The sequence below is a fragment of the Mytilus edulis genome, chromosome 9, assembly GCF_963676685.1.
Source record: "Mytilus edulis chromosome 9, xbMytEdul2.2, whole genome shotgun sequence".
NCBI classification, from domain to species: domain Eukaryota; kingdom Metazoa; phylum Mollusca; class Bivalvia; order Mytilida; family Mytilidae; genus Mytilus; species Mytilus edulis.
The window spans coordinates 5,226,183-5,252,292 of NC_092352.1; the positions used below are offsets into that span (position 1 = coordinate 5,226,183).

Sequence of the window (26,110 nt, forward strand, 5' to 3'; positions counted from 1 at the left end):
TACTAATATTATTATCCTTAATTTAATAGAATGAGGGGTGATGCTATTTACAAATAATTAGTATGATTCATTAATTAGATACAATTGATGGCGGTTACACATTATGGAGTGAATGGGATGATTGCTCACAAATATGTAAAGAAAAAACATACATGAGACGAGAGTGTCATAATCCCACACCATGTAATGGTGGTAAAAATTGTATTAGTCATCTTGGAGTAGACGAACTCACAAAACAGTGCAGTAAGTATTCATCAACAAGGTCTTAATACCTTCCAAAGAACCTTTTTAGAAAAAGCACGAGACGTTCTTTTAAATACCCCTGGTTTATCAACTTTCTAAAGACACTGGTGACGTTTCCAATGTCTAAGTAGCAGCTACAATATAATTTATATTCAAAATCTATAACTTAATGAAGTAATTATATCAAAAGGGCAGTAGTCATGTTGTGCAAATCCTAAATGAATTAAGATCAAAGGAATATGCGATATGATTTATTTATCAAGGGAACCAGGTTGTCGTTTTCTGATGGGTTCATAAGTGTTTCTTGTTTCTTGTATTTTAAATAGATAAGACCGTTGTTTTTTTCTGTTTGAACGGTTTTATACTAGTCAGTTTATGGACCCTTCATAATTTGGTGTGAGCCAAGGTTCTGTGTTGAAAAAAGTTTGACCTATACTTGTTGACTTTTACAAATTGTGACTTGGATTGAGTTGTCTCATTGGCACTCAAACCACATCTGCACATATTTAATTGCTATTTACAAAGTTGTTTAAGGTTGTAAGTTTATCTTAATGTACCATGTCAAACGCCACTGATAATAAAGAGATATAATCAGCAGATTTAAATTAAAAACTTTTACAAATATATAAGTATCCTATGATAAGACTTATTAATAATTGTCAATATTTTTTAAAAATTGAAAATAAAATTGGACATACTGATTTATATATATATGTGTCTACTCTTATTCACTTCATCTTCGAAAATACTGCAGACCTCAATGATTTGTGAGCTCTCCTCGGACTCATAATATGACTTGCAGATAACAATATAATTACAGATATCATATAAGATATTGTCATTCAATTAAAAAAAAACTTATGTTGAAGAGATCATAAGTTTCTTGACAGAATCTGGTCAAATATGAATAATATAGAAAATAATGTGCAGACTTTTCTTCATATTCACAACTTATACTGATCAGATTTTGTTTTTCTTTCGTTGTAATTGAAGCTTTTTCGTTTGAACAATATATTGTAATAATTTTATATTTGAAAATTTATAATTTATTTTCATTCAGATATTCCATTTATAAAATTATGAATGAATTCATGCGTAAATTTTCTTGTATTTCTAGAATTTTAAGTCATCTATTCATCCCCATTGATTTATATATGTTTGGCAAAACTTTTAGAAATTTTTGGTCCTCAATGCTCTTCAATTTCGTACTCTATTTGGCCTTTAAAACAGTTTTTGATTCGAGCGTCACCGATGAGTCTTTTGTAGACACGCGCGTCTGGCGTAGATATAAAATTTTAATCCTGGTATCTATGATGAGTTTGTTTCCTACTAATCAAAGAGTTTTATTATGTTGTATTTATTAATCATGAATTCTCAGTATAAGTTTATTTCCGTATAATCTTATTTATTAGAAAACAAACTGTACTTTTAATCGAACTTTCTTTTAGAACAACTTTCTTCAATTTTTTTTTTAATATATCATATTCAGCGATCAAGTTTATTTTGAACTTTAATATGTATAGAATATAGATTCCGATAATGATATTGTATGATATAAAATGTCATTTGCTCAAATCAGATCACTCTTAATCAAATTAGTTCTCGAATATAATTAGTTTATTCAACATATACCCTCACAACACTTACCAAGTTACCAAGATACCAAAATGACATTCTGGATAATTTAAATAACTGGATATTCCTTCACTGTAAAAAGAACATAAATTACACGAGGGTCCTGACAAACAACATTATATTGTCATGCTTCCTATTGCTTCATAAACCACCTTTTAAATTAAAAATTAAGGCTATAAGCAATCAAAGCCGGATTACTTCGTTTTTGTGAAACCACATATTCTAGAGGAGGTCTGAACTAGATTTGGATACTTACCTATTTCAAAGATCTTTTAAAGTACATAAAATCTAAGGACTCTTTATCTTACAATTTATTTACAAAATATGACTTTTCTACAACTTTCTCATGTATTTCCTGTTCCAAACATCGTATAATAGCAGATAATAACATTAACGGTACCAATTGTCCTACACACGATGCGCATTTCGATAATACATGTCTCTTCAGTGATGCTCGTGGCCAAAATATTTGAAATCCAAAGCTTATATAAAAGATGAAGAGCTATAATCCAAAAGGTCCAAAAAGTATAGCCAAATTCGTGAAAGGAATCAGAGCTTTGCATGAGGGAGATATATTCCTCAATTTATAATAATTTCTAAAATTTTATAACAGCAAATTTTAATAACACAAAAAAAACGTATTTTCATGCCAGTACCGAGGTACTTGCTACTTGGCTGGTGATACCCTCGGGGACTAACAGTCCACCAGCAGAGGCATCGACCCAGTGGTAGTAATAACATTATCGGTACCAATTTTCCTGCACCAGATGCGCATATCGACAATACATGTCTAGCAAAATCCATAGCTTATATAAAAGATGAAGAGCTATAATCCAAAAGGTCCAAAAAGTGTAGCCAAATTCGTGAAAGGAATCAGAGCTTTGCATGAGGGAGATATATTCCTTAATTTATAATAATTTCTAAAATTTTATGACAGCAAATTTTACAAATGTTTTAATAACACCAAAACATTAGTATTTTCATGCTAGTGCCGAAGTACTGGCTACTGAGCTGGTGATACTCTCGGGGACTAACAGTTTAGCAGCAGAGGCATCTACCCAGTGGTAGTAATAACATTAACGGTACCAGTTTTCCTGCACCAGATGCGCATGTCGATAATACATGTCTCTTCAACGATGCTCGTGGCCAAAATATTTGAAATCCAAAGCTTATATAAAAGATGAAGAGCTATAATCCAAAAGGTCCAAAAAGTATAGCCAAATTCGTGAAAGGAATCAGAGCTTTGCATGAGGGAGATATATTCCTCAATTTATAATAATTTCTAAAATTTTATAACAGCAAATTTTAATAACACGCAAAAAAACGTATTTTCATGCCGGTACTGGCTACTGGGCTGGTGATACCCTCGGGGACTAACAGTCCACCAGCAGAGGCATCGACCTAGTGGTAGTAATAACATTAACGGTACCAATTTTCCTGCACCAGATGCGCATGTCGACAAAACATGTCTCTTCAACGATGCTCGTGGCCAAAATATTTGAAATCCAAAGCTTATATAAAAGATGAAGAGCTATAATCCAAAAGGTCCAAAAAGTATAGCCAAATTCGTGAAAGGAATCAGAGCTTTGCATGAGGGAGATATATTCCTCAATTTATAATAATTTCTAAAATTTTATAACAGCAAATTTTAATAACACGAAAAAAAAACGTATTTTCATGCCGGTACTGGCTACTGGGCTGGTGATACCCTCGGGGACTAACAGTCCACCAGCAGAGGCATCGACCTAGTGGTAGTAATAACATTAACGGTACCAATTTTCCTGCACCAGATGCGCATGTCGACAAAACATGTCTATTCAGTGATGCTCGTGGCCAAAATATTTGAAATTCAAAGCTTATATAAAAGATGAAGAGCTATAATCCAAAAGGTCCAAAAAGTATAGCCAAATTCGTGAAAGGAATCAGAGCTTTGCATGCGGGAGATACATTCCTTAATTTATAATAACACCAAATTTTATTAACACCAAAAAATCCGTGTCATGTTTAGAATCCTAAGTCATTACCAAATACATAAGACATCTGAACAAAAAAAGTTCTAATAATTTGAAAACACCGTTTTTTAAATAAAGTGAATTTGACATTCATTGCTTGGAACCAAACTAAGCAATGACCATACAATAAAAGTAAAATATAAACTGCATTTTATGTTTTTTCACTAGAACCTGTGGCAGGACAATGGGGAGAATGGGGAGCATGGGGGGATTGCATAAACCCTAATTCTGGCAAATACGGAACTGGTATTTATCTACGCTCACGAAAATGTGACAGTCCAGTTAATATATGTGGAGGCCATTATTGCAAAGGAGAAAATCAAACTGAAGGAAATTGCAGAGGTAAGGAATACTAGTACTAACAAAAAATTAACTTGAAAGTCAATCAATATTGCTTCCTCCCAACTGATTATTTGCCTGAACCGTAGGTTTCTGAAACATTTTAATAAATAGACAAGCGGTCAATTTCTATAGTTTTATAACAAATACCTAAAAGCGTAGTAAAACAGAATTTTATAAGAAGAGAATTATTAGAATAAATTATAAATTATTGATTTATTGTGGTGAAAACTTAAGATATATGTTCAGATGTGATAAATTCTTTTAGAAAACAAAACTAGTGTAATACAATACAAAAGCAACAAAGGGAGTCACATCAACACAAGGAACCGAAACCGAATTATTAAAGAGGGTGTGCATCGACTGTTTTTCATGATTCATTTATAATCTATTAATTAATTATCTGTAGCCATGGACAATCCTTTGGCATAGAAAAGTGTTGATTTCGTAATTAATCATAATTTTGTCAAAAAATTATATTGATTTGAAATCATAACAGAGGGTACAAAGATTTGGCTTTATAGATCATTCAGGTAACATTTAGATATAGGAAGATGTGGTATGAGTGCCAATGAGACAACTCTCCATATTTGTCTGTTTTATTTTCTAAACGCCAAGCGACAGATAGCTCATGTGGATTCAGTACGAAAATTGAAGTGAATAAGTAATTTTACAAGTTGAGTCGATAGTGACTGAAGGACAGCAAATATACATCGTCTCTTTTTCTCGCTCTCTAATTCACTTTGGAAATCAATACTTTACTTTAACTGTTTGCCATATTTTTGTTATCAATACCTTTTAATGTATTTTTGCTGTAATTTGCAGAAGTGCCTCCATGTCTTACATACCAAATGTTTAGTGACAAATTTCTCAAAATAGAAAATGCTATGTCAATCTATACCTCAGCACAAGTAGATATATACCTTCTGACGAAAAACAACTGTACAACGGCAACTATTATTCACACTTATTTTGCATTATACAAGATAACTAACATAACTGATAATACAGAAGTGCAGATTGGAGGAAATGAAATCAGTGTAAAGTTCAAGTTCAACCCAGGGCAACATGAAATAGGATATTATCGTTTGTATGCAAGAATAGGATATCCTGCAAGCATGACACACTGGATGGAAGAATCAATGTTTGTGAAAATAGAACAACCACCACCTCATGCATTTATAAAAGGTGGAGCCGGCAGGACTATTGGTCAAGGACTCTCAGAGTTTGACGCTCGTTCTGTGTCATATAGTTTAACTAAAGGCCCCGGTGATCCTTCTGGTCTTATTTTTTCTTGGAAATGTCTTTATTTTGTCACAAATAATATCTATAATCTTCTGCAATTTAATATTGCACCATTATCAGCTTTTAAGGATACAGGTGACTATAAAAAGAAATGGTACGAAACTAACTTTGTTCCATATATAGAAAACAATGTCGCGTTTATCTATGCCTCTACACTTTACACCGTTATAGATAGCTTGCAACATTCTAATTCCACATGCATGAATGGAAGCGAATTTTACGTCAAGGCTGTACTTTATAAATATCCCCCAACCAGAGAACAGAAAGACGAAACAACAGAAGCCTACGAGAATTTTTCATCGACATCAATATCCAATACATGGAATGTGAGCGATGTTACAACTTCAATAATGACAACCCTACTAACAACTGTAACTCAAGGGGAGGATACTGTTAGTACCTTGAGTAATATGACAACAATTGAGTCAATAACAACAACAGAGGGGAGTACTATGACAACAATGGAGGCAATAACAACAACAGAGGAGATAACAACTCCCGGGCCTCTTTATGATCTGATAGCTCTGAAGCGATTTTTTGAAATTGACTTTATGTATGAAATGGAGGCAAATCCTATATCCGAATTGAACATAACATTCGTCATACATCCAGATAATAACAGTCTTGTTTTAAACGAAATGTTAGAATTTCTTAACAATTTATATAATGAAGAATCTGAAGCCTTTCTACAGGATACAGACGATTTTTTTGAAAGGTTATCTGACAGCTCATTAACTCTTGATAGTTTGTATAAACTACGTGAACTTTCTGGGTTGCCTGGAAGTGCCAATGCTACATTTTTTCATAATTTAAAAACATGGCTTCAAAACGCAAATGTATCGAAACAAATTGCATACAACCTGCGTGATTTGTTAGATAGCTTTAAACATGTTCAATCGAACATCAAAAATGCAACTGAATTGGTAAAATTAATAGGAATCGAAGGATACTTAAAACTTGTCATTGATGAATCTGGACAATGTTTAATGACTTATCTAGTAAACATTTTTAACGGATTTGCTGAGATTAACTCATTTAATTGGCATAAAATGGAACAGCAAGAAAAGTATTACTTAAGCTGGCTAGAGGATGATCTGGTTCACTCTAGTGCCTGTAAAATGTTCAACGGAATCGGAGATGGAACCGGAAGTCTGAATGTTACCTCTCAAGATGTAGCAGAAGGAATGGGATTTTTAGTGTATTTAAGGGTAGAATTCGAGGAGTCTATAAGTTACTTTATACAACATGCACAATCAGTTCCTGGAAATCCTCCTGTACTGGAAATAGAGTGAGTATAGTTTTAAGTTCCTAATTAAAACAATAAGTGCGAGAAAACATTAAAGAGAACAAAATCGGATGCATGTTTTTTTTACCCCAGAAGTTTTAATTTAAAAATCCTTCTAGCAAAGTCGACCTGCACATGATCTTTCGCTAGTTCTCTGCGATTAGAACGAACCTACAAGTGACCATTTCTCATCACTTGGAGTTCGTCGTTCTTTAGCTATTACAAAAATCTTGCTTTAGGAGGCTCGAGGGTATAAAAATTTCTGAAAAAAATTTAAGATTTTTTTTCGTTACAAATGTTATTTATTACTTTATTAGTTGTTACTTTATCATATGGTACAAAAATCATTCAAATACATCAATACATTTTGACCCCGGATAACTTTTAAAATGTATATATCATTGGAAAAGTTCCAACTTATCTCTTTTTGTTGCAAAAATGCCATTTTTTTTGCATTAAAATTGAAATATCTTCATTGATAAATATAATTTGTACTTCCAAATCAATAAAATTTCCTTCTAAAAATGCATTTTGTCTAACGGTTCTTATAGCAATGGCTTTCTGAGTGCATTATAAAATATTTAGGAAGCGTTTTTCGACATTCAGGACCAGTTGCATAACAAAAATTGTATCAATTCTACCTCGCTTGATGTGCATTTTGACAAATAATGTCTCTGCAATGATACTCGAGGCCAATGTATTTTACAATTCCGAACCTAATAAAGTCGTTAAACAGCTGATCAATCAAACACGATCAACAAATGTAAACATTACTAATCCCTCACATATGCTTTAAATTCTAACATAATGTCGGACTTCCAAATGTTCTCTTTTGTAGATGCAGGTTAAATTGCATGAAGAAGACTGCTTTGACTTCTATAATGTCCTTAAAAGCTTCATGTCCCTTTTGTACGTTTGAACATCAAAAAGGATTTAAATTTTGGTGGAAAGTCAAAGATTTTGATATTTTTAGTAGAATATCAACAACAAATGATTACTGGCAATCGTGGATGTTATCTGGTAATAATATAAGCAATTTGATTTATTCATACATAGCTCAGTCATTTCTTACAGGATGTCACTATGATTAAATCTGGCAGTAATTTCTTGTTAGATGATACGTAATTTACTCCACCAGAAAGTCATGTTTTGTTAATTGCCATTTTGATAAAATCTGCCGGGTAGTCAATTCACGTTGACCCTTTGATAAAAGACGTCTGTGGTCACATCTTGATACATAACACTTTGAATACATTTGTGCCATTTTTACCTATTATGTCAATGTTTTTCTCTCACTTTGTTTTGAAAATAATAGAATGTTATGCGGTTTTCATACAGGTGAGAGGTTAACCTAGCTATATAAATCCAGGTTTAATCATCTACTTCCAATATTTTATCGAAAAGCCTCTTCCAAATCAAGTGTATGATATTTTTTTTCAATTTTATTGGTGTGTTTGAGGTTAAAAATATTCTTAGCTGTATCTTGTGTAATATAATTTTCTGTTTGTCTTTTTCTTTTTTAGCCATGGCGTTGTCAGTTTATATTCTATTAATGAATGTCCCTCTGGTATCTGTCGCCCCTCTTTTGCATAAAACGTCTGAATTTGAGAACGTGATGTTATATCTAGACGTCGATTTTAGGAATAGATGTAAATAAGAGACACAAATAAATAAGTAAATAAGAATACATATGTAGGACTCGGAGGCGCGATGGTCTACGTCGAAGTGAGATGGTCCTTTCGCTGAAATGCGATAGTTTTTTTTTGATGGACATTGACGTTTTCAAAACAATTTTTTTTTTCAACGAACGATTCAAGCCCCGAGCATTAAAATATGTAAATCTAAGTCAGACAGTAAACCATGGGAAACAAGGCAGATCTTGGTCTGCAGATGAACTAACTAGTGTTCGGAAGCATATATAATATGTTCATTTTTTTTATATTAATAAGGCCGTTAGTTTTTTCGTTTGGATTGTTTTACATTATCATTTCGGGGCCTTTTATAGCTGACTATACGGTATTGCTCAAGGACGTACGGTGACATATAGTTGTTAATTTCTGTGTCATTTTGGGTTCTTGTGGAGAGTTGTCTCATTGGCAATCATACCATATCTTCTTTTTTATATTTGATTAGTACAATAGACAGCCGCGCGGAACCCGTTTGTTTTATCGCACTTGAACACTCATTATTAAAACACATCCTCGTAATCAAATACATCAAACTTAATCTGAGCCATGATATAAATAGCAAATTAAGAATTAAAATGTTTGGATTGACCCGACTAGAAATCAAACCCGATCTCCACAAATGTGAGGTTAGCACCGCTACATTAAAAAGGTTTTTACTTCAGACCATCGCATTTAGCTAGTATACACTCCTCACAGTTAGACCATCGCATTCAGCCTACCCACTATCGCATTCAGTGTATCTACCAACAAGTTAGCGTTACAATGTCACCACCGGACTACAGCGTGTTAACCAACGCACTTCAGCGTGGACCATCGCACTTCAGCGTGACCATCGCGGTTCAGAGTACTATCGCGGTTCCGAGTCCTACATGTATACTACCAATAACGTAAAATTCATGACGATATTTAGATATTATTCTTATAAACAAATCATTCTTAAATCTATCGTTTATAACAAATTCTAACATGACGTCCTTCAAACGCTTTGAGTACAAACCCGTGGTAAAATATGAATATATTGTTTGGGCTGTTCCAATCATACTCCCGCGTTATATCCTTTTTTTATGAATGAGCTACCCGACGTCATAGAACGATAACATCAGAATATAAGCATATTACGGGGAAACACACCCTTTGTTAAACCGAAAACCATCACAACAAGGAAACGCAAACAAACGATGCTAAAATGTGTTATATGAGCCATGTTTTGTATACAAATAAGACATATAAATACACTTATATAAATTCCTCCAAACCCATCTAAATATGTTATTGTAAATAGTTTTTGCTGTCACTTATTCAGTTTACTCCGTTCTTTTACGTCAACTTAATAGTGCGTTTATTTTTGAGAACGGCAAATAATGCCTTTATCGCTCAGGGTAAAATATTTGTCATAAAGGGACAACCCGTGGTAACATCACGATATATTCAAGCCCATGAATTATTTCTTAATTTAAATGATTTATGTCATTTCATTCTCAGAAGCAGATACTAATGCATTTGTTATGCAAGCCAACGTTTTAAATGCTAGTGCTGGATACCTTATAGAGGCTCATATGCAGCTTGCGACAGGGGAGAGGAGCATGAGTATTTGGAGCGTCAATACAAACATACTACCATATGGAGGATCTTGTGAGATTGAGGATGACAGCTGGGGTAAGCTGACTGAGATTGACTTTCTTGCTGACAGAATGCATTGTTTTTCTTTTCTTTGACAGACGTGTCACTATATCATCCTTATCTTTTTTCTTTAATGCTCTTGTGAATTTTTGCTACTGGTATGAAAAAACAAGCTCTATAAAGGCTGTCAGAAATATTAAGTATATAAATAAAGGAACTAAAAAAGATTTAAAACATCGAAGGGTATGTGTTCTTGTGCTCGATGTATAAGCTATTAAAAATTTGGTAAAAATGATTCTCTCTAGTTTCTCCATACATTTTCATGTTGACACTTTTGTTGATCAAGGCGTTTTTTTTTTTTATTAATTACATCTATGTTATGTTAGGAGAAATTTTTCAAACACAAATTCGGCATTCTAATGGAAACCCACCGTGAAATTCTTCTTGTGTTCTTGTTCTTTTATTAAAAAGAGACGTGTTTTATACAGGAGCTTCTTTCTTCAAACTTCGTAATGATAGCCCTTTCCTCAATTCATCTGTTCTTGTCGTAAACTGGATATGTATCATTTCTTGGTTCGTTTTAGGCTAAAAAAAAATTACATACTACTATAGTTATCAAATGTACCAGGATTATAATTTAGATGCCAGACACGCGTTTCGTCTACACAAGACTCACCAGTGAAGCTCGTATCAAAATATTTATAAAGCCAAAACAAGAACTAAGTTGAAGCGCATTGAGGATCCAAAATTCCAAAAAGTTGTGCCAAATACGGCTTAGGTTATGATAGCTATAATATATAGTTGAATTTGCAGGGTACGAAGTTAGAGTCGTTGTCCATTATTTAGCAAACCCTAAAAAGTATTTTGTGAAGCGGCTTCGTTTGGTTGAAAATCCGGTTTTATTGTTTTGCAAACTCTAAATACTCTATAGGTTTTACATTTAATTAATTCTATGACCCCCTGTTCTTCAAATGAGAACAAATACTTCAGTTACCTTTTGACAATTTTAACATGTCAAATATCACTGCATCCTTCTTTTGTGTTTTCAATATCCGTATAACTTTACCTGGATACGAGGTACAATGGCTTTTAAGCATCATCATGCGATTTAAATTGATATCTAGGACGTAAACATGTTGGTTTCACATGAATATGAACCCTTGTTTGTATAAGCCCAATATAATAAACCAGATTATTTACTTCCTAGTTTACAACAAATATTGGTTCAAAATACACGTGCATCAGGAGAAGAAGCAAATATAATTTTCAAGGTTTTGGTGTGACCCAACTGAAGATTTAGTCCACGACCCTACGTACTAGAGGCTGTGAGCACTCTACCTCGAGACCACCCAGTCGAATAGTAGTAAGAAATGTTGTGACATTTGGTCGATAAAACTTTTTACTGGATTTTATTTTCGAAATTCGATCACAAACTGGTTTATAACTGATTGAATTTATTCATTTTAACTGACACCTTACCTTAAAATTTATTACGTTTTAGGGGAAAAGAAAGTAACAACTAATGGATGGAATGACGAAGGGTTTCGAACATCAACTGATCCCAGTTATGACTGGAAAGAACAGCTGATGTATCGAATAGTTCAGACGAATTCAGAAGGAAAGGAAACACTTCTATATTACGGTTGTAAGTTACATATACATTAAGTAATGTCATTATATTAATTATGTTTTTTGTATTACGGTTCTAAATATTTTTAGAATATGCTTGCCTTACTTTACACAAATCAAATTTAGACTTATATTTTCAGATAGAGTTGTGCATTAATTTCAATCAAGTTTAACAAGTGAACATTTTTTACACTGTGTGAGCTACTGATAAGGAATTTGTAATTAATCCAGACAGATAACACTGTTACAAACAATAAAACGGCAGAGACAGAATAAGGGAAAAATAAGGGGAAAAAAAGCCAAAACGATATCAACTTACAAATAACTATTTCAATGTTAAGAAATAGATTTAAAAAATGTCAAAGAGACTGTAAAAGAGGGACGAAAGATACCAAAGGGACAGTCAAACTCAGAAATCGAAAATAGACTGACAACGCCATTGCTAAAAATAAAAAGGACAAACATACAAACAAAAGTACACATGACACAACATAGAAAACTAAAGAATAAGCACCACGAACCCCAAATTTTTTTCTTTATCTTTTCAATTTTGACCAGCCGAACATACTAAGAACACGCAAAATCCATCTTTAATAAATGGCTTATTCGAATATTTTATTGTAGTAGAGGCAGAGAATTACATCAAAGTAAAGCCTGGTATTGAGACAGATGGTTACAATGTTACAATAAAGATACAGATCTATGATATCTTTATTGATTATACAGAATGTACCCAACATATTGGACAGGTATGTCATCGATTATACAGAATGTACCAAACTTATTGTACAGGTATGTCATTGATTATACAGAGTGTACCAAACATATTGTACAGGTATGTCATCGATTATACAGAATGTACCAAACATATTGGACAGGTATGTCATCGATTATACAGAATGTACCAAACATATTGTACAGGTATGTCATCGATTATACAGAATGTACCAAACTTATTGGACAGGTATGTCATCGATTATACAGAGTGTACCAAACTTATTGGACAGGTATGTCATCGATTATACAGAGTGTACCAAACTTATTGGACAGGTATGTCATCGATTATACAGAGTGTACCAAACTTATTGGACAGGTATGTCATCGATTATACAGAGTGTACCAAACATATTGGACAGGTATGTCATCGATTATACAGAGTGTACCAAACTTATTGGACAGGTATGTCATCGATTATACAGAGTGTACCAAACTTATTGGACAGGTATGTCATCGATTATACAGAGTGTACCAAACATATTGGACAGGTATGTCATCGATTATACAGAGTGTACCAAACTTATTGGACAGGTATGTCATCGATTATACAGAGTGTACCAAACATATTGGACAGGTATGTCATCGATTATACAGAGTGTACCAAACTTATTGGACAGGTATGTCATCGATTATACAGAATGTACCAAACTTATTGGACAGGTATGTCATCGATTATACAGAGTGTACCAAACTTATTGTACAGGTAAGGATGCATAGCAATAAACAAAACAAAAATACAGAAGCGCATATTACAAATAATAAGATATAACCCTCATATTTATCTTTATCATACCTCCTATACATAAAGTTCGTTTTAATATTGTTATATCAAGGTTGTATATGGGGTTCATGTTGTTTATTCTTTAGTTTTCTATGTTGTGTTATGTGTACTATTGTTTTTCTGTTTGTCTTTTTCATTTTTAGCCATGGCGTTGTCAGTTTGTTTTAGATTTATGAGTTTGACTGTCCCTTTGGTATCTTTCGTCCCTCTTTTGTAGATAATAAATAGTTAGTGTTTGCATTTTAAATTGAACAGTTGAACATTTTAATATAGAAATAAGAAGCTGTGTTATGATAGCAAATGAGTCAACTCTAGTCTGAATTAAACAAATAAATATAGTCGGCAAGATAAATTCGTTACATAGTGTGCTAGTAATTATAACCTAATATGATATATACCGGGTCAGTAAATTCCATATGGAGTTCGAGCTTCGCTCTCACCCCATACGGCATTTACTGACCCCGTATATATCATATTAGGTCACTTACACACTATGTAGCTAAAATTAACACGTAACAAACTATCCGACAGATATATATATAATCAAGAATTTTCTCAATATACTGCTGAAATTTACCCCAAGGAACTTACTTTAAATAAATCAAATTTATTCGGTAATAACTGTCCTTTCCTGGATTTAGATATTTCGGTTTTAAACGGGAAACTCCACACTAAAATTTACGACAAAAGAGACGATTTTTCGTTCCCTATTGTTAATTTTCCATTTTTAGATGGTGATGTTCCTTTGGCACCATCTTACGGTGTTTATATTTCACAACTTGTTCGCTATGCCCGTGTCTGTTGTGACGTTTTTTATTTTAACGAACGCAACCTATGTATTACTGGTAAATTATTAAACCAGGGATATCGTTACCATAAATTACTTAAAACCTTTACTAAATTTTTCCATAGATATAAAGATTTGGTTTTGAAGTTTGGTTGTACCTGTAGAAAACTTATTATTTTAAACGAGATAGCACATCCTCATTTTTACGGAAATGTTGTAAACCGTGCCCGGAAATTTAAAAATGATCCATGTAAACTTGTCGCTCCTTTAAATAAACTAATTCTAAAAGGTTACCTATTCAACACTGTAGTAAGATCATTGAATATTGTTTTTATTGGTATAAATATTGATTTTGTTATCAGTAAATTAAAAGCTAACTAAATATTACTAGTATGTTATATACATATATATATTCATGGATCTACAATCTGTCGATACCTGTATGTTGGCATTGCACAAGGTCATGTTTTTCTCTGGCTGTTTATGACGTCTTTACGCTAAATCCATTGGATGTTGGATGTGTACGGATTGATTGTTTAGTCTTAGATGCATGATTTTTTATTAGTTGTTAGTGGCTTTGATGACTAGCTGTCAGATAACTGCGAGTACTCTCAGATCTGTTCATTGCGTCTTTTTGTGTCGGGATGTTTAAGTACCCGGCCACGTCTACTTGTATTTTTGTCCATCTGATGAGTTAAGCCTTTTTCAACTGATTTTTATAGTTCGTTCTTATGTTATACTGTTATACCACCGTCCCAGGTTAGGGAAGGGTTGGGATCCCGCTAACATGTTTAACCCCGCCAAATTATTTATTGTGTGCCTGTCCCAAGTCAGGAGCGTGTAATCCAGTGGTTGTCGTTTGTTTATGTGTTACATATTTGTTTTTCGTTCATTTTTTTACATAAATAAGGCCGTTAGTTTTCTCGTTTGAATTGTTTTACATTGTCTTATCGGGGCCTATTATAGCTGACTATGCGGTATGGGCTTTGCTCATTTTTGAAGGCCGTACGGTGACCTATAGTTGTTAATGTCTGTGTCATTTTGGTCTTTTGTGGATAGTTGTCTCATTGGCAATCATACCACATCTTCTTTTTTATATATAATGCAATCCGAGGAAAATTCAAAAGGGAAAGTCCCTTTTGAAATGTCAAAATCAAAAGTTCAAACACATCAATCGAATGGATAACAACTGTCATTTTCCTAACTATATGTATCATTGCGATTTCCTAAAAATGGATAAAAATGAGAGATTTATTATTGCAATTTTAGGAATATCTACATACAGTGAAATGTACTGGATATCAGAATGCGAGTCCCTATCATTGCGATATTCACTTAGTCGAATTATTTGGATTTATAAGATCTCGAATTAGTTTATGAATTTATTGTACTTTTTCTAATACTTAAATAAACAATTAACGACTGGAAAAAGTCAAGTAAAATTACAAAAATACCAGACACTAAAATAAACGGAAAGATCTTTATAAATTGTTAAAATCAAAAGCTCAATGAAATTAAACCATTGGAAAACAATTGTCGTTTCCTGACTTGGTGTTATTTCTCTTTTTACCACCCAGATTGACTTTATTTAGAATTTATGCAAATTTCCCAGATTAGTTTTCATTGCAATAATTAGTTCTTCCTTCTTAATGGATTTATGGAATTTTAACATCTGAAAATTGTTGACTCCAATTCATTAACCATTTTTTTCAATTTTCTTTTATTCCAAATCTTAGCGTATTTGATGAAATGCCTTTGTAAACCGGATAACAGTGACATTAAAGGCTGAATATATTGAGAAACAACCAATCATTTCACTGTTAATGGGTAAATCTAGAGAATATATAAAAAGTAGTGGATTCGAATTCTGAACAATAATCATCTTGATACTAACGTCGCTGTTTCATTATTGTTTGATAAGTCCATTTCTTCTTATGTATGCTCTAATGCATATATTTAATTTTCTAAATAGACAAATATTTCAATGGTAAGAAAATACAAATATAGCTTCGTGTTGAAGGCCGTACTTTGACGTATAGTAGTTTCCTTTAACAAATTGAGACTTGGACGGAGAGTTGTCTCATTGGCACTTATTTTTTTTTATCTATAACCTTACCACAACATTCGTTGAGGGTTTTATAAATTATCTACGAAAAACCAATTTCGTTTTATAATCAAAACATGAGCAAAACTATACATATTAATAACAGTTATGTACATTTTAGGTTTTACCCAATTATACCACATCAGACCAAAATACTGTATCGTCATTCTTAAATTTATCGGCGGAAAGCGTGGACTATTACTGGAAAACAGGAAATGTAAAACAAGTTGCCATGAATGCAGAGGTTGCCGGAACACCCGTCACAGATTTGGTATGTTATTTTTCTAACATCAAAGTCACTGAGTAATTTGATTGGTTTTTATGTAAGAATTACAAAGAATTTTTATTAACAATATTAGAACTTGCACTTTCAACCTACGTCGAATTTCAGTATTGACTGATATGTATGTGTTTGCAAATTGTAGTATCAAAACTTATCATATATACTAGAATTACAATTGATTAAGCCTGGCTCTCGAAACAAAGCAGTTAGTAGTCAAAATTAATATGCAAATATGATAACCAGTAGAATATAATATACAAGTCTACAACAGCATCAACATATCTATTAAATATGTATAATAGATACTGAGAAGTAGTACTAAATCTTAAAAAAATAGCTAGTTTGTACAATGACAATTTCTTTTAGAATTCAACTACGACAATATTTGATACTGAACCTGGACAATGGTTGAATATAGGTGTAGAAATACTGCCTGATGGTTCAAGTATCACAAAAACATTTGATGAACTGTGGAATATGTATCAACATCCTGATTTTGGAGAAGTCAACACACAAACTGATATAATAGAGGTAATCATTGACCTTAAAAGAAAATTGACTTTGTTCAAATCAATTTCAATATCATTATTTATTTTCAAGTTTCAAAATGCTTCTTGCTATCTGATGCTGTTCTTTAAGAATTTTAATTGTCTACAGATGTTGACATATTTCAGTTAAATCAACCTTAATCAACTTCTAATAGCAGTCAATCAATTTGACAGATTTTTATAACGTGTTGTAGCCTAAAAATTGGTAGAACATCTTAAAATTCTGTTGAAAAGTATGTGTGATAATTTTTCAAACATTGGTTAAGGATATTAAAGGGAAATTTAGTACTCATTAATGGAAGAGGAATAAATTCAGTAGCAAATATAAAGCATACGAAAGACAAAACAGTACACAAAAACTAAAAACAGCGTCCTTGACAGCCTACTGAAAACATGGAAGACCTCAGCTGCTGAGAATTGATAACAAATCCTGCTTAAAAATGCGTTGTGTCAAATGGAATTTTGTTTTCTAATGAATAAAAATGGTACGGTTATTTGAGACTCCGTTTTTGTCGATTTGCCTTCTTTAAAATCAGGTACGCTTTTAATTTTCTTATCATTTTCAGATTTCTCTTAAAATTGGCCAATTACTCTTTTCTTTTTAAAGAGAAGGTGGTATATGTTACATGGCAATGAGTCAAATTATTTTGGTAGGTTTGCTTTTTCCGAATATTCATGTGTTAGTTTATCATATACCGAGCATATTTTTTTTTATTATGTGTGCATGAACCTTTTCCTCAACAGTATTTCAACTTATCGCTGTTGTTGTTTTTATCATTCCTTACATTTCAGAAATGCTCCGCAATTTTTCAAATAGAGAATTTTTGATGGAAAGGAGGATTATTGGTAATAACAACAGGAATAAACTTTATTAATCGACATGAAATGAAATAAAAAGGGTTATACAATTCACTATTGTGAATATTGCATCAAAAAACATATTTTTTATATCGTTATCTTTAAAGGTATTCGAATATATACACTTACAATATACAATGTTTTAACCCTAAACTCTAAACTACCATTTCAAAAGTTTCACTATAGCTTATGGTTGATCCAATTTATTTTAGCAATTGACAACTTTTTCTACGATTCTGGCTGCAACATCTAATGCAGTTGATGGAACATCCACTGTGAATTTAGACCAGGTTGCTAATAGTATTGGTACAATTATTGGAAACAAGCTTTTCACTGCAAATTCCTCAGCCGTATGTTTTTTATTTATTATTCTTAACTAGATAAAAATTACGATAAAAACAAAGCAAAAGGAATCCCAATAACTAAACAAAAGAAAGAACGCGAACGGCTGATGCATTACAAGGGCAGGGACTTTGTTCTACACATGTATCACCCGTCATGTTAACTCCAACTCAGACAGTATGTAAAAATCAGGATTTAGACAGCTTCGGTAATTCTTTCAATTTTATTACATCTGAAGATGCGATACTATCACAAGACATCAGGATATGGGTAGTAAGTAGAATATTAACTGAAATTTGCTATAAATATCAAATACTGTTACGTAATAATGTTGTTTTACATACCATAGGGTATCGGATTTGCCGATGAGAAAAAAAAAACCAAAATGTGCTATTATTCCTGGGTGTGTCAAACAACAAGAAAATATAAAAGTATTCATTATATGTAAGTTCTGTAGGAATTTGTACTACATTCTACTGAGCAATTTCAAGTGGGACATTCTTTTTTAAATGATTTTAAGAACAACTCTTAACTGATCATTATTTAGTGAATAAAACTCATTAATCAAGATACAAAAAGTAAAATAACAGAAATACCGAACCCCGAAGAAAATTCAAAATGGTAAGTCCGTTATCAAATTGTAAAATTAAAAGCTCTAACGCATCAAACCAATGACAGACAACTGTAATACTCCTGACTTGGTAAATACATTTCTTGTATATAAACGTTAGTTTCCACTTATACTACGCACATTTCTTTTATTGCATGAAGCAAGAAGCAGATGGGATAAATGAATTCGTACGATTATTGAAATCAAATACTTCAAATCATTTACATAGAAATTAATCATATTTCCTATGGTTTAAAATTACTTTTTTTTCTCTGAGATCATGCCACTTAAACTACGGAAATATATATATGTATTCCACAAAATTCTGATTTTTCTCTTTTGCCGACTCTTGAATACTTTCTTTTAATGTGAAAAAAGATTGAATGTTATACCCAACTTAAATCAAGGGGGCTGCTCCCTACAGAAATGAGTATATTTGGTAGATTATTAGTGTGAAAGGTATAGATAATTGTAAATTAAGAAAACATACACACACACACTGGCAAGATAGTCAAATATCGAAGTGTTTCTGTTGTTCTGATGTGTTTCCCTCGGTTTTAGTTTGTAACCCGGATTTTTGTATCTCTTAATCGATTGATGGCTTTTGAACAGCGGTAATCTGTAGCCGTAAGGGGTGTAGTTGTTTCACATCTCATCGTACTGCCTTCATCTCAGTACTTCATTTCAGCCAAATATTTGTGTTTAAAGTTCTATTGTTAGACTTACATATACATATTTATATTTTAATAATTTCTATGGTTTAAAAAATATATTCTTAAAAACATGGTAATTCTGTATTATGATAATAGTTGGTTTATATTTGTACAATTTGTAGTCCAAGGCATTTGAAGGAAATAAGGGTCTATTGGAAAAACTTGTAAAATTGACCAGTAATGAGACATATCCCAAGTATGAAGACTACATTTCTACGTGTCAAGGTAATATCTTAAAACTAAACATGATTTTTATAAATTGTGAACTGGCACTCATACCACATATTCCTATAACTATATATGATTTATGACATAATGAACTCCACGAAAAATTTAAAACGGAAATACCTTTATATTCTATTATAAAATGGACAAATCTAAAGCTCTCACACACCAACGAATGTAAAACATCTGACATTATTACAGGCAGTTTATTGTGTAGAAAATGTATAAACCGCGGCTGCGTTCAATATCGTAGCAGCTACGTAGTGCTAGGAAGATTTGGTCTAATGAACGTGTAGCTATAGACTAGTTGATACATAGATATTGATAGCAGCTACGTAGCCGCTACGTAGCTGCTACGATATTGAACTCAACCCTGGTTAAATGCTAGCTAATCCTCTCATTTCTATGACCAGCTTAAACAAACAAATTTGGCAAGTCTTCAGTGAAGACATTTAGACAGTTTGCAGTTGATCTAAATATCTGTTAATTTTTTTTCGAAATAAAGGAAGGAATATGAAAAAACAAGAGTTTCTTTAGTTTCTTGATAATTATATAAAATATCCAGTATCCCTGAACCTATTTATATAGTAAGTTAACAGTTCTAAAACAAATAATATACACCCTCAAGTTACAAATATCGAACATGATTTTTTATTTTTAAAACGTCCAGTAGCAAAATTGTTCTCACTTCAATCACATCTCTCAATTAATGTTGGTAACAAATACGATCATTTCAGGTATGCTAAGGGTCCTTAACAATGCTTTGGAAGCCATATTACCCAAGACATCAGTGAATACACCAACAACATTAGATATATATACCATAATGTCAGATATTTCCAGCAGACAGGAGTTATCGGAACCAAACAATGCTGATCTGACGACTGCAGAAAGAGCATTTATTGCTTCACAGGTCGCTATGAAGAATGCACTGGATGCAGATATAAAAAATGACGATGTAAGCAATCAAAGCTGATTTATTTTACACTGTTAAAATATAGATTAATTTGCTGTACAAGAATTTCACCACTATCACAAAGTAGCATATAGTATAGGTACTATAGGTACTTGTGTTTGTTAAAAATCATTATTGCAATTTAAGTTTATTTAGAAAATACTTCACTTCGGCTATTCACAATTGTTGGACATATTAAAAAAAATCGTGAAAGCAAAAGATAAGACAAAGGTAGTATACGGCTGTTCAAAATTCGTTGAACCGAAAACAAATCCAGGTTACAAACTTAAACAAAGCGAAAAACATCAACTGTATGAGTAAAACAACGAAACAACAGAAACACTGAACAACAAAAAAAAAACAACGTCAAAGTACATCGAAACGGAAAACTTACTATCTGCTCACCACATGAAAAGATCAACGCCACAAAAAAAAGGCGTATTTAGTGACGTTCATATATACCTATTCGTTATGTTTTGGAGGTGTGTTTTTCAACAAACAATTGGAATTCTTATTTGATCCAATTGTTTTATTTTATTTTCTTGTCGAGTTGTTTCTGACATCATATAAAGCAGACTAATACTCCCTCTTACATTGTAATGGTCTTGAATTTAAGTTTATTTTCGTGAGCTTTAACAACTGAACGTTTGACTTTAAATGTAGTTTATTTTGACAATCTATGCTGAACAAATTCTTTATGTAGGTTCAAAACGAGGTTCAAGTACTATTGGACAGTATTTCCTACTTAGGCCACGTGCTTCAGATGTTGAACTATCGTAAACAGATGCCTGTGTATGTTCAAAATGGACACATCAATTCCACTGAAGACAAGAAACTGATTGGAGAATTGATTCAGAAAGGGTTTCAAATCAATGAAGTAAATTTAAGTTTTGTAGAATCAAATTCCCAGTCTACACAAGAGCAAGCCATACAGGTATAAACATTAATAAGAGATTTTAAACAGTAATTTTAATGATTGGTCAAAACTATATATCGAAACAAAAGAAAGGGAAACGTAAAAAAATATCATCCTTATTGTGTTGTAGATATTTTTCGATTCTGTTATGTCTGTTCATGATGTTAACAACCTGTGTGAGTTCAAGGATATTTACAGCTTGATGCAAAGTATCGAAATATGTGTGCTATATGACAAATTGTATAGATCTACTACTGTTAATCGTTGATACAAATGTAGTAATATCAACAAAACCTATAAATGATAGTACAAAAAAAGAAATAGTTGCAGTAGAGTCGTACGGTGACCTGATGTTGTTACTTTCTGTGTCATCAGGTCTCTTATTGACAGTTGTCTTATTGGCAATCATACCACATCTTCTTTTTTATATCCACGAGTTATTATGGATCACATAAGTGTCTAACCTACTTTTTCTATATAACTGAAGATGGTGTTTTTTTCTGAAAAGGTAACATTATATGACCACACACCATTTTCGTGGGATGAGGAGTCTAAGTTCATATCATCTAAGACCGTTACTGTGTCAGTGGGAGAAGGCCATACAACAAACTCAGCAATACCATCGAAAATCAAACTTCAGAATTCTGGTTTAGTACCAACAAGAAAAACTATCAAAGTAGCCATTCCAGTTGATAAAAATGAGACCACTTCACAGATGCTAGTGTACAAAATGTACTGGAAGACACCTGCGGACAGTTTGATAATCAGTATAAATAGCCCAATAAACCATCTCAATCACATTATTTCCATTCGGAAGACAGAACCTCCAACGGAAGACGAATATGACTGGAAGAAAGTTATAGAATCCAGCGACTGGTTATCAACCAGCGAAATAAAAGTAATACTTGACGGTGGACTATACACCACCCCGACAAATGTGTATGTTGGAGTCCTTGTTCAAAAAGGTATATCTATTTAACTTATGGGAATAGAGAAAAAATCCAACACACGTGTAAGAAATGGCATTTATTGGTAATCATTAAGATTATTTAAGACATTTCTTGTTTTCAAGAATGTTTACACTTCATTTAAACCCAAAGATAACTAACGGGAAAAGAAAAAAGAAAACGTTTTCAAATCAATAAATGAAACATTTGAAATTACAAGTACTAAAGGAGTATTGCAATATGCAAATCAACCTGCTAAGTCAAATATAAACAGTATGTAATACTTTTGTAACGTACCATATGTAATAGGTTCTGCTCATATTGTCTTTGATCCTACTATGGTCATATACTTCTACAACATTTGTCTCAAGTGGATAGTTGTCTAATTGTCTTATTCTTTAGATTTCTATATTGTGTCATGTGTACTATTGTTGTCTGTTTGTCCTTTCAATCTTTAGCCATGGCGTTTTCAGTTTATTTTTAATTGATGAGGTTGACTGTCCCTCTGGTATCTTTCGTCCCTCTTTTGCAATCATACATCTTTTCTTTTAAAGATTAATTTGTTATACTATATTGAAAAACTCAAGATAACAAAATGTGAACAAGACCGAGCAAATCGACATAAGTACAATAAAACACACAACTAGATACAAAATAAATATTGGTTTCAAAATTATGTTTATTATAATGTGTATTATTGTTGTTTGGTTGATAACATAATAATACTTGAGTTTTTAATGATAGAAACATCTTCCGACCCTACATTAACCAGGCGAAGACGATCATTGAGAACTACTACCGTTGAATATAAAATAATTAGTGCTACGGTTGGTTGTAGAGTATGGGATACTGTAGAGCAGAAATGGGACAAAACGTCATGTCAGGTATGATTATGGGAACCCTTGTTCTGTTATGATTGATGTAGTCCGATTTCAATAGGGTATTTATTCCATCACAAAGTTATTCCATATTTGTTGCACTCTAACCCTATGCCCTGTTTGCTCCTGATAGGGTATGTTAAAAAATAATGCGTATCGAAACGACATGCTGGACTTATAAAAATATATTTCATAGACATATAACTTACTCTTTCTTCAGCAGGCGATTTATTGTTTGCCATTTAGGTTTACGTGGACTTATTTTATGCCTATATCGCTTTCAAATTTTTACAAGAAGCAACAATGATTTTTTTTTGTCGGAGACATCATGGCATGTTATTTGTTTAATCTTTTCTTTAAGAAATCGCAATAATTGTCTGAAACTTGATAATAACAATTCCAACACTCGAACAAAGAAGAATTATATAATAAAATAATTTTCTAGCACTGGAGAATATTGCTGTGAACTTTATATCTGTCCCAAAGGTATAACATGCAACCATGTAGTCATATCTTTGGGACTGACTTGATAAATTATATACATTGGTTGGATTTACGGTTGATCGCTTAAGAAGATTTGACCTTCCATGGACAAAGTTGACCTCGAGTTGGTTTATGTAATCCTGTAAATTTCAGCCTGTTTAGTTTGTAGCTCCTCGTGTATTGTTACATTCGCTGATTTTAAAGGAATGGGTTTCTGGGTTCCAGACGAAAGTAAATCGAAAACCGCGCTTCGCAGGCCTTAAATTCATATTGAGTATTTGACAATACAAACTATTTTTTTTAATGTCATGTTAAAAAGAAGAAATAAATAACAAAACGGATTGACAGAATTCAAAATTCAGGGAGATGGTAAAGACAAACAACAGTCTACATCACACTAACATCACATTAACAATGAAAACTGAAGACTGATTAATACAAACTTTATAAAACCGAGCACTATGTCAGCCACTCCGGTCGGGGTTATACTCATGGATTTAATCAATTATACTTCATACACCAATTTGTTTCTGTTATTTAGCTTTCTTCTGCATCAACTATCAATGAGACTGTTTGTGAGTGTTCCAATCCACCAGGAAATAGTTTTGCCACAACGTTTTACGTGCCTCCAAACACGATCGATTTTGGAAGTGTTTTTGAAAAGTTTGATTTGAAAAACAATGCAGCGGTATTTGCAACTGTTGTATCCCTAGTACTGTTATATATTTTGTTGTGTGTATGGGCATTCAGACAGGACAGAAAGGATCACAAAAGGGTAATGTAATTTGCTTATTTATACAACATTATACAATGTATATATACTTTTCTCGAAAAAAGAAGTGTATATGTTAATCGGTAAAATTCACAATATTAAAAGTAAATGATAAGATTGATTTAGAGAAATTAAGTCAAATAAAGTGAATAACACAAAATGAAAACAAAGGAGAAACAAAGCTTATGGCAGCACATTCGATGATGATAGCATGCATTCTAAAAATATACATTTCATTTGCTGCAAGCCAAATTTCTGTCCCTATCCGATTAATCCTCATCTTCCATTTGGCAGTTCAAATTTCTTTGACCTTCATCCCGGACCTATTTATTCCATCTATTTGTCAGTTGGTTTTTTTCCTCAACATGCATGAAACATTACCACTGGTATTAGCAACCAACAATCAATTAATCAACATGTATGAACTGCAGTCGAATTTGTAAAGGTGTTAATCCAATTTTTGCAATTTAAACATCATCTACAGCCCTTGGAAGGTGTAAATTTCCCCAAAACAACGTGTATATGGTGTAATGGTGTATGGCATATGGTGAAATGGTAGAAGGTGTATGGTGCAATGGTTTGTGGTGTAAGGCGAATGGTTTAATGGTATAAAGTGCGATCGGGAATGGTGTATGACATTTGAAATTATGCAAAACATTGAGAACTGATTTTTAATTTTATACATTGATTTACAATAGTTATCAAAGGTATCAGGATTATAATTTAGTACGCCAGACGCGCGTTTCGTCTACATAAGACTCATCAGTGACGCTCATATCAAAATATTTATAAAGCCAAACAAGTACAAAGTTGAATATTGTGATCAAAATTCGTTTCTTTAAGATAAATGAATAATTCATTAGTGGCACGTTTTCTTTGAAATAAAATTGCATTATGGTGCAATGTGTATGGTGTAATGTCACAGGGTGAATGATGAAATGGTGTATGGTGTTAGTGGGAAGTTTACACCATCGAAGAACTGTACATAAATATTTAGTTATTGGTTAGTTAGTGCGTGTACATGAGAGACACTACAAAAATATCGAATCAGTTGGAGCTTCATTTTTATCCAACTCTGAACACCAAGTCTTCAAAGTTTTAGATACTGTTCAAGGGGAATAATCTTTACACATTTATTGATTGTCTTACATGATTACTTTCTCTTCCATGTGCATGCGATAGCTATTCAGTGTTCTATTGTGTTGTTTTTTTATTTTATTACTATTTTATTGTCATAACAAAAATCATTGTAATCATAGACATAGTATGAAACTTTCAAGGGTCCATAAGTGGGTTAATAAAACATTTCTTTTTCTATTTCAATAACGTTCTATTTATTATAAAGAAATAAAAGAATAGCTTCTTTATCAAAGTG

The 26,110-nt window shown here is 32.6% G+C and overlaps 1 protein-coding gene across 1 annotated transcript in view; it reads left to right on the forward strand.

Moving 5' to 3' along the window:
- LOC139489405 (uncharacterized) overlaps positions 1-26,110 on the forward strand; it is a 51,931-nt gene that overhangs the window by 15,585 nt on the left and 10,236 nt on the right. The window contains exons 3-18 of the mRNA XM_071275722.1: positions 79-243; positions 4,059-4,232; positions 5,055-6,822; positions 7,658-7,839; positions 9,990-10,163; positions 11,629-11,772; positions 12,381-12,505; positions 16,327-16,476; positions 16,855-17,019; positions 18,107-18,244; positions 19,682-19,784; positions 20,522-20,742; positions 21,443-21,673; positions 22,164-22,620; positions 23,347-23,486; positions 24,505-24,738. Of these exons, the coding sequence (XP_071131823.1) occupies positions 79-243; positions 4,059-4,232; positions 5,055-6,822; positions 7,658-7,839; positions 9,990-10,163; positions 11,629-11,772; positions 12,381-12,505; positions 16,327-16,476; positions 16,855-17,019; positions 18,107-18,244; positions 19,682-19,784; positions 20,522-20,742; positions 21,443-21,673; positions 22,164-22,620; positions 23,347-23,486; positions 24,505-24,738 (4,571 nt within the window). The remainder of the gene's footprint in view (positions 1-78; positions 244-4,058; positions 4,233-5,054; positions 6,823-7,657; positions 7,840-9,989; positions 10,164-11,628; positions 11,773-12,380; positions 12,506-16,326; positions 16,477-16,854; positions 17,020-18,106; positions 18,245-19,681; positions 19,785-20,521; positions 20,743-21,442; positions 21,674-22,163; positions 22,621-23,346; positions 23,487-24,504; positions 24,739-26,110) is intronic.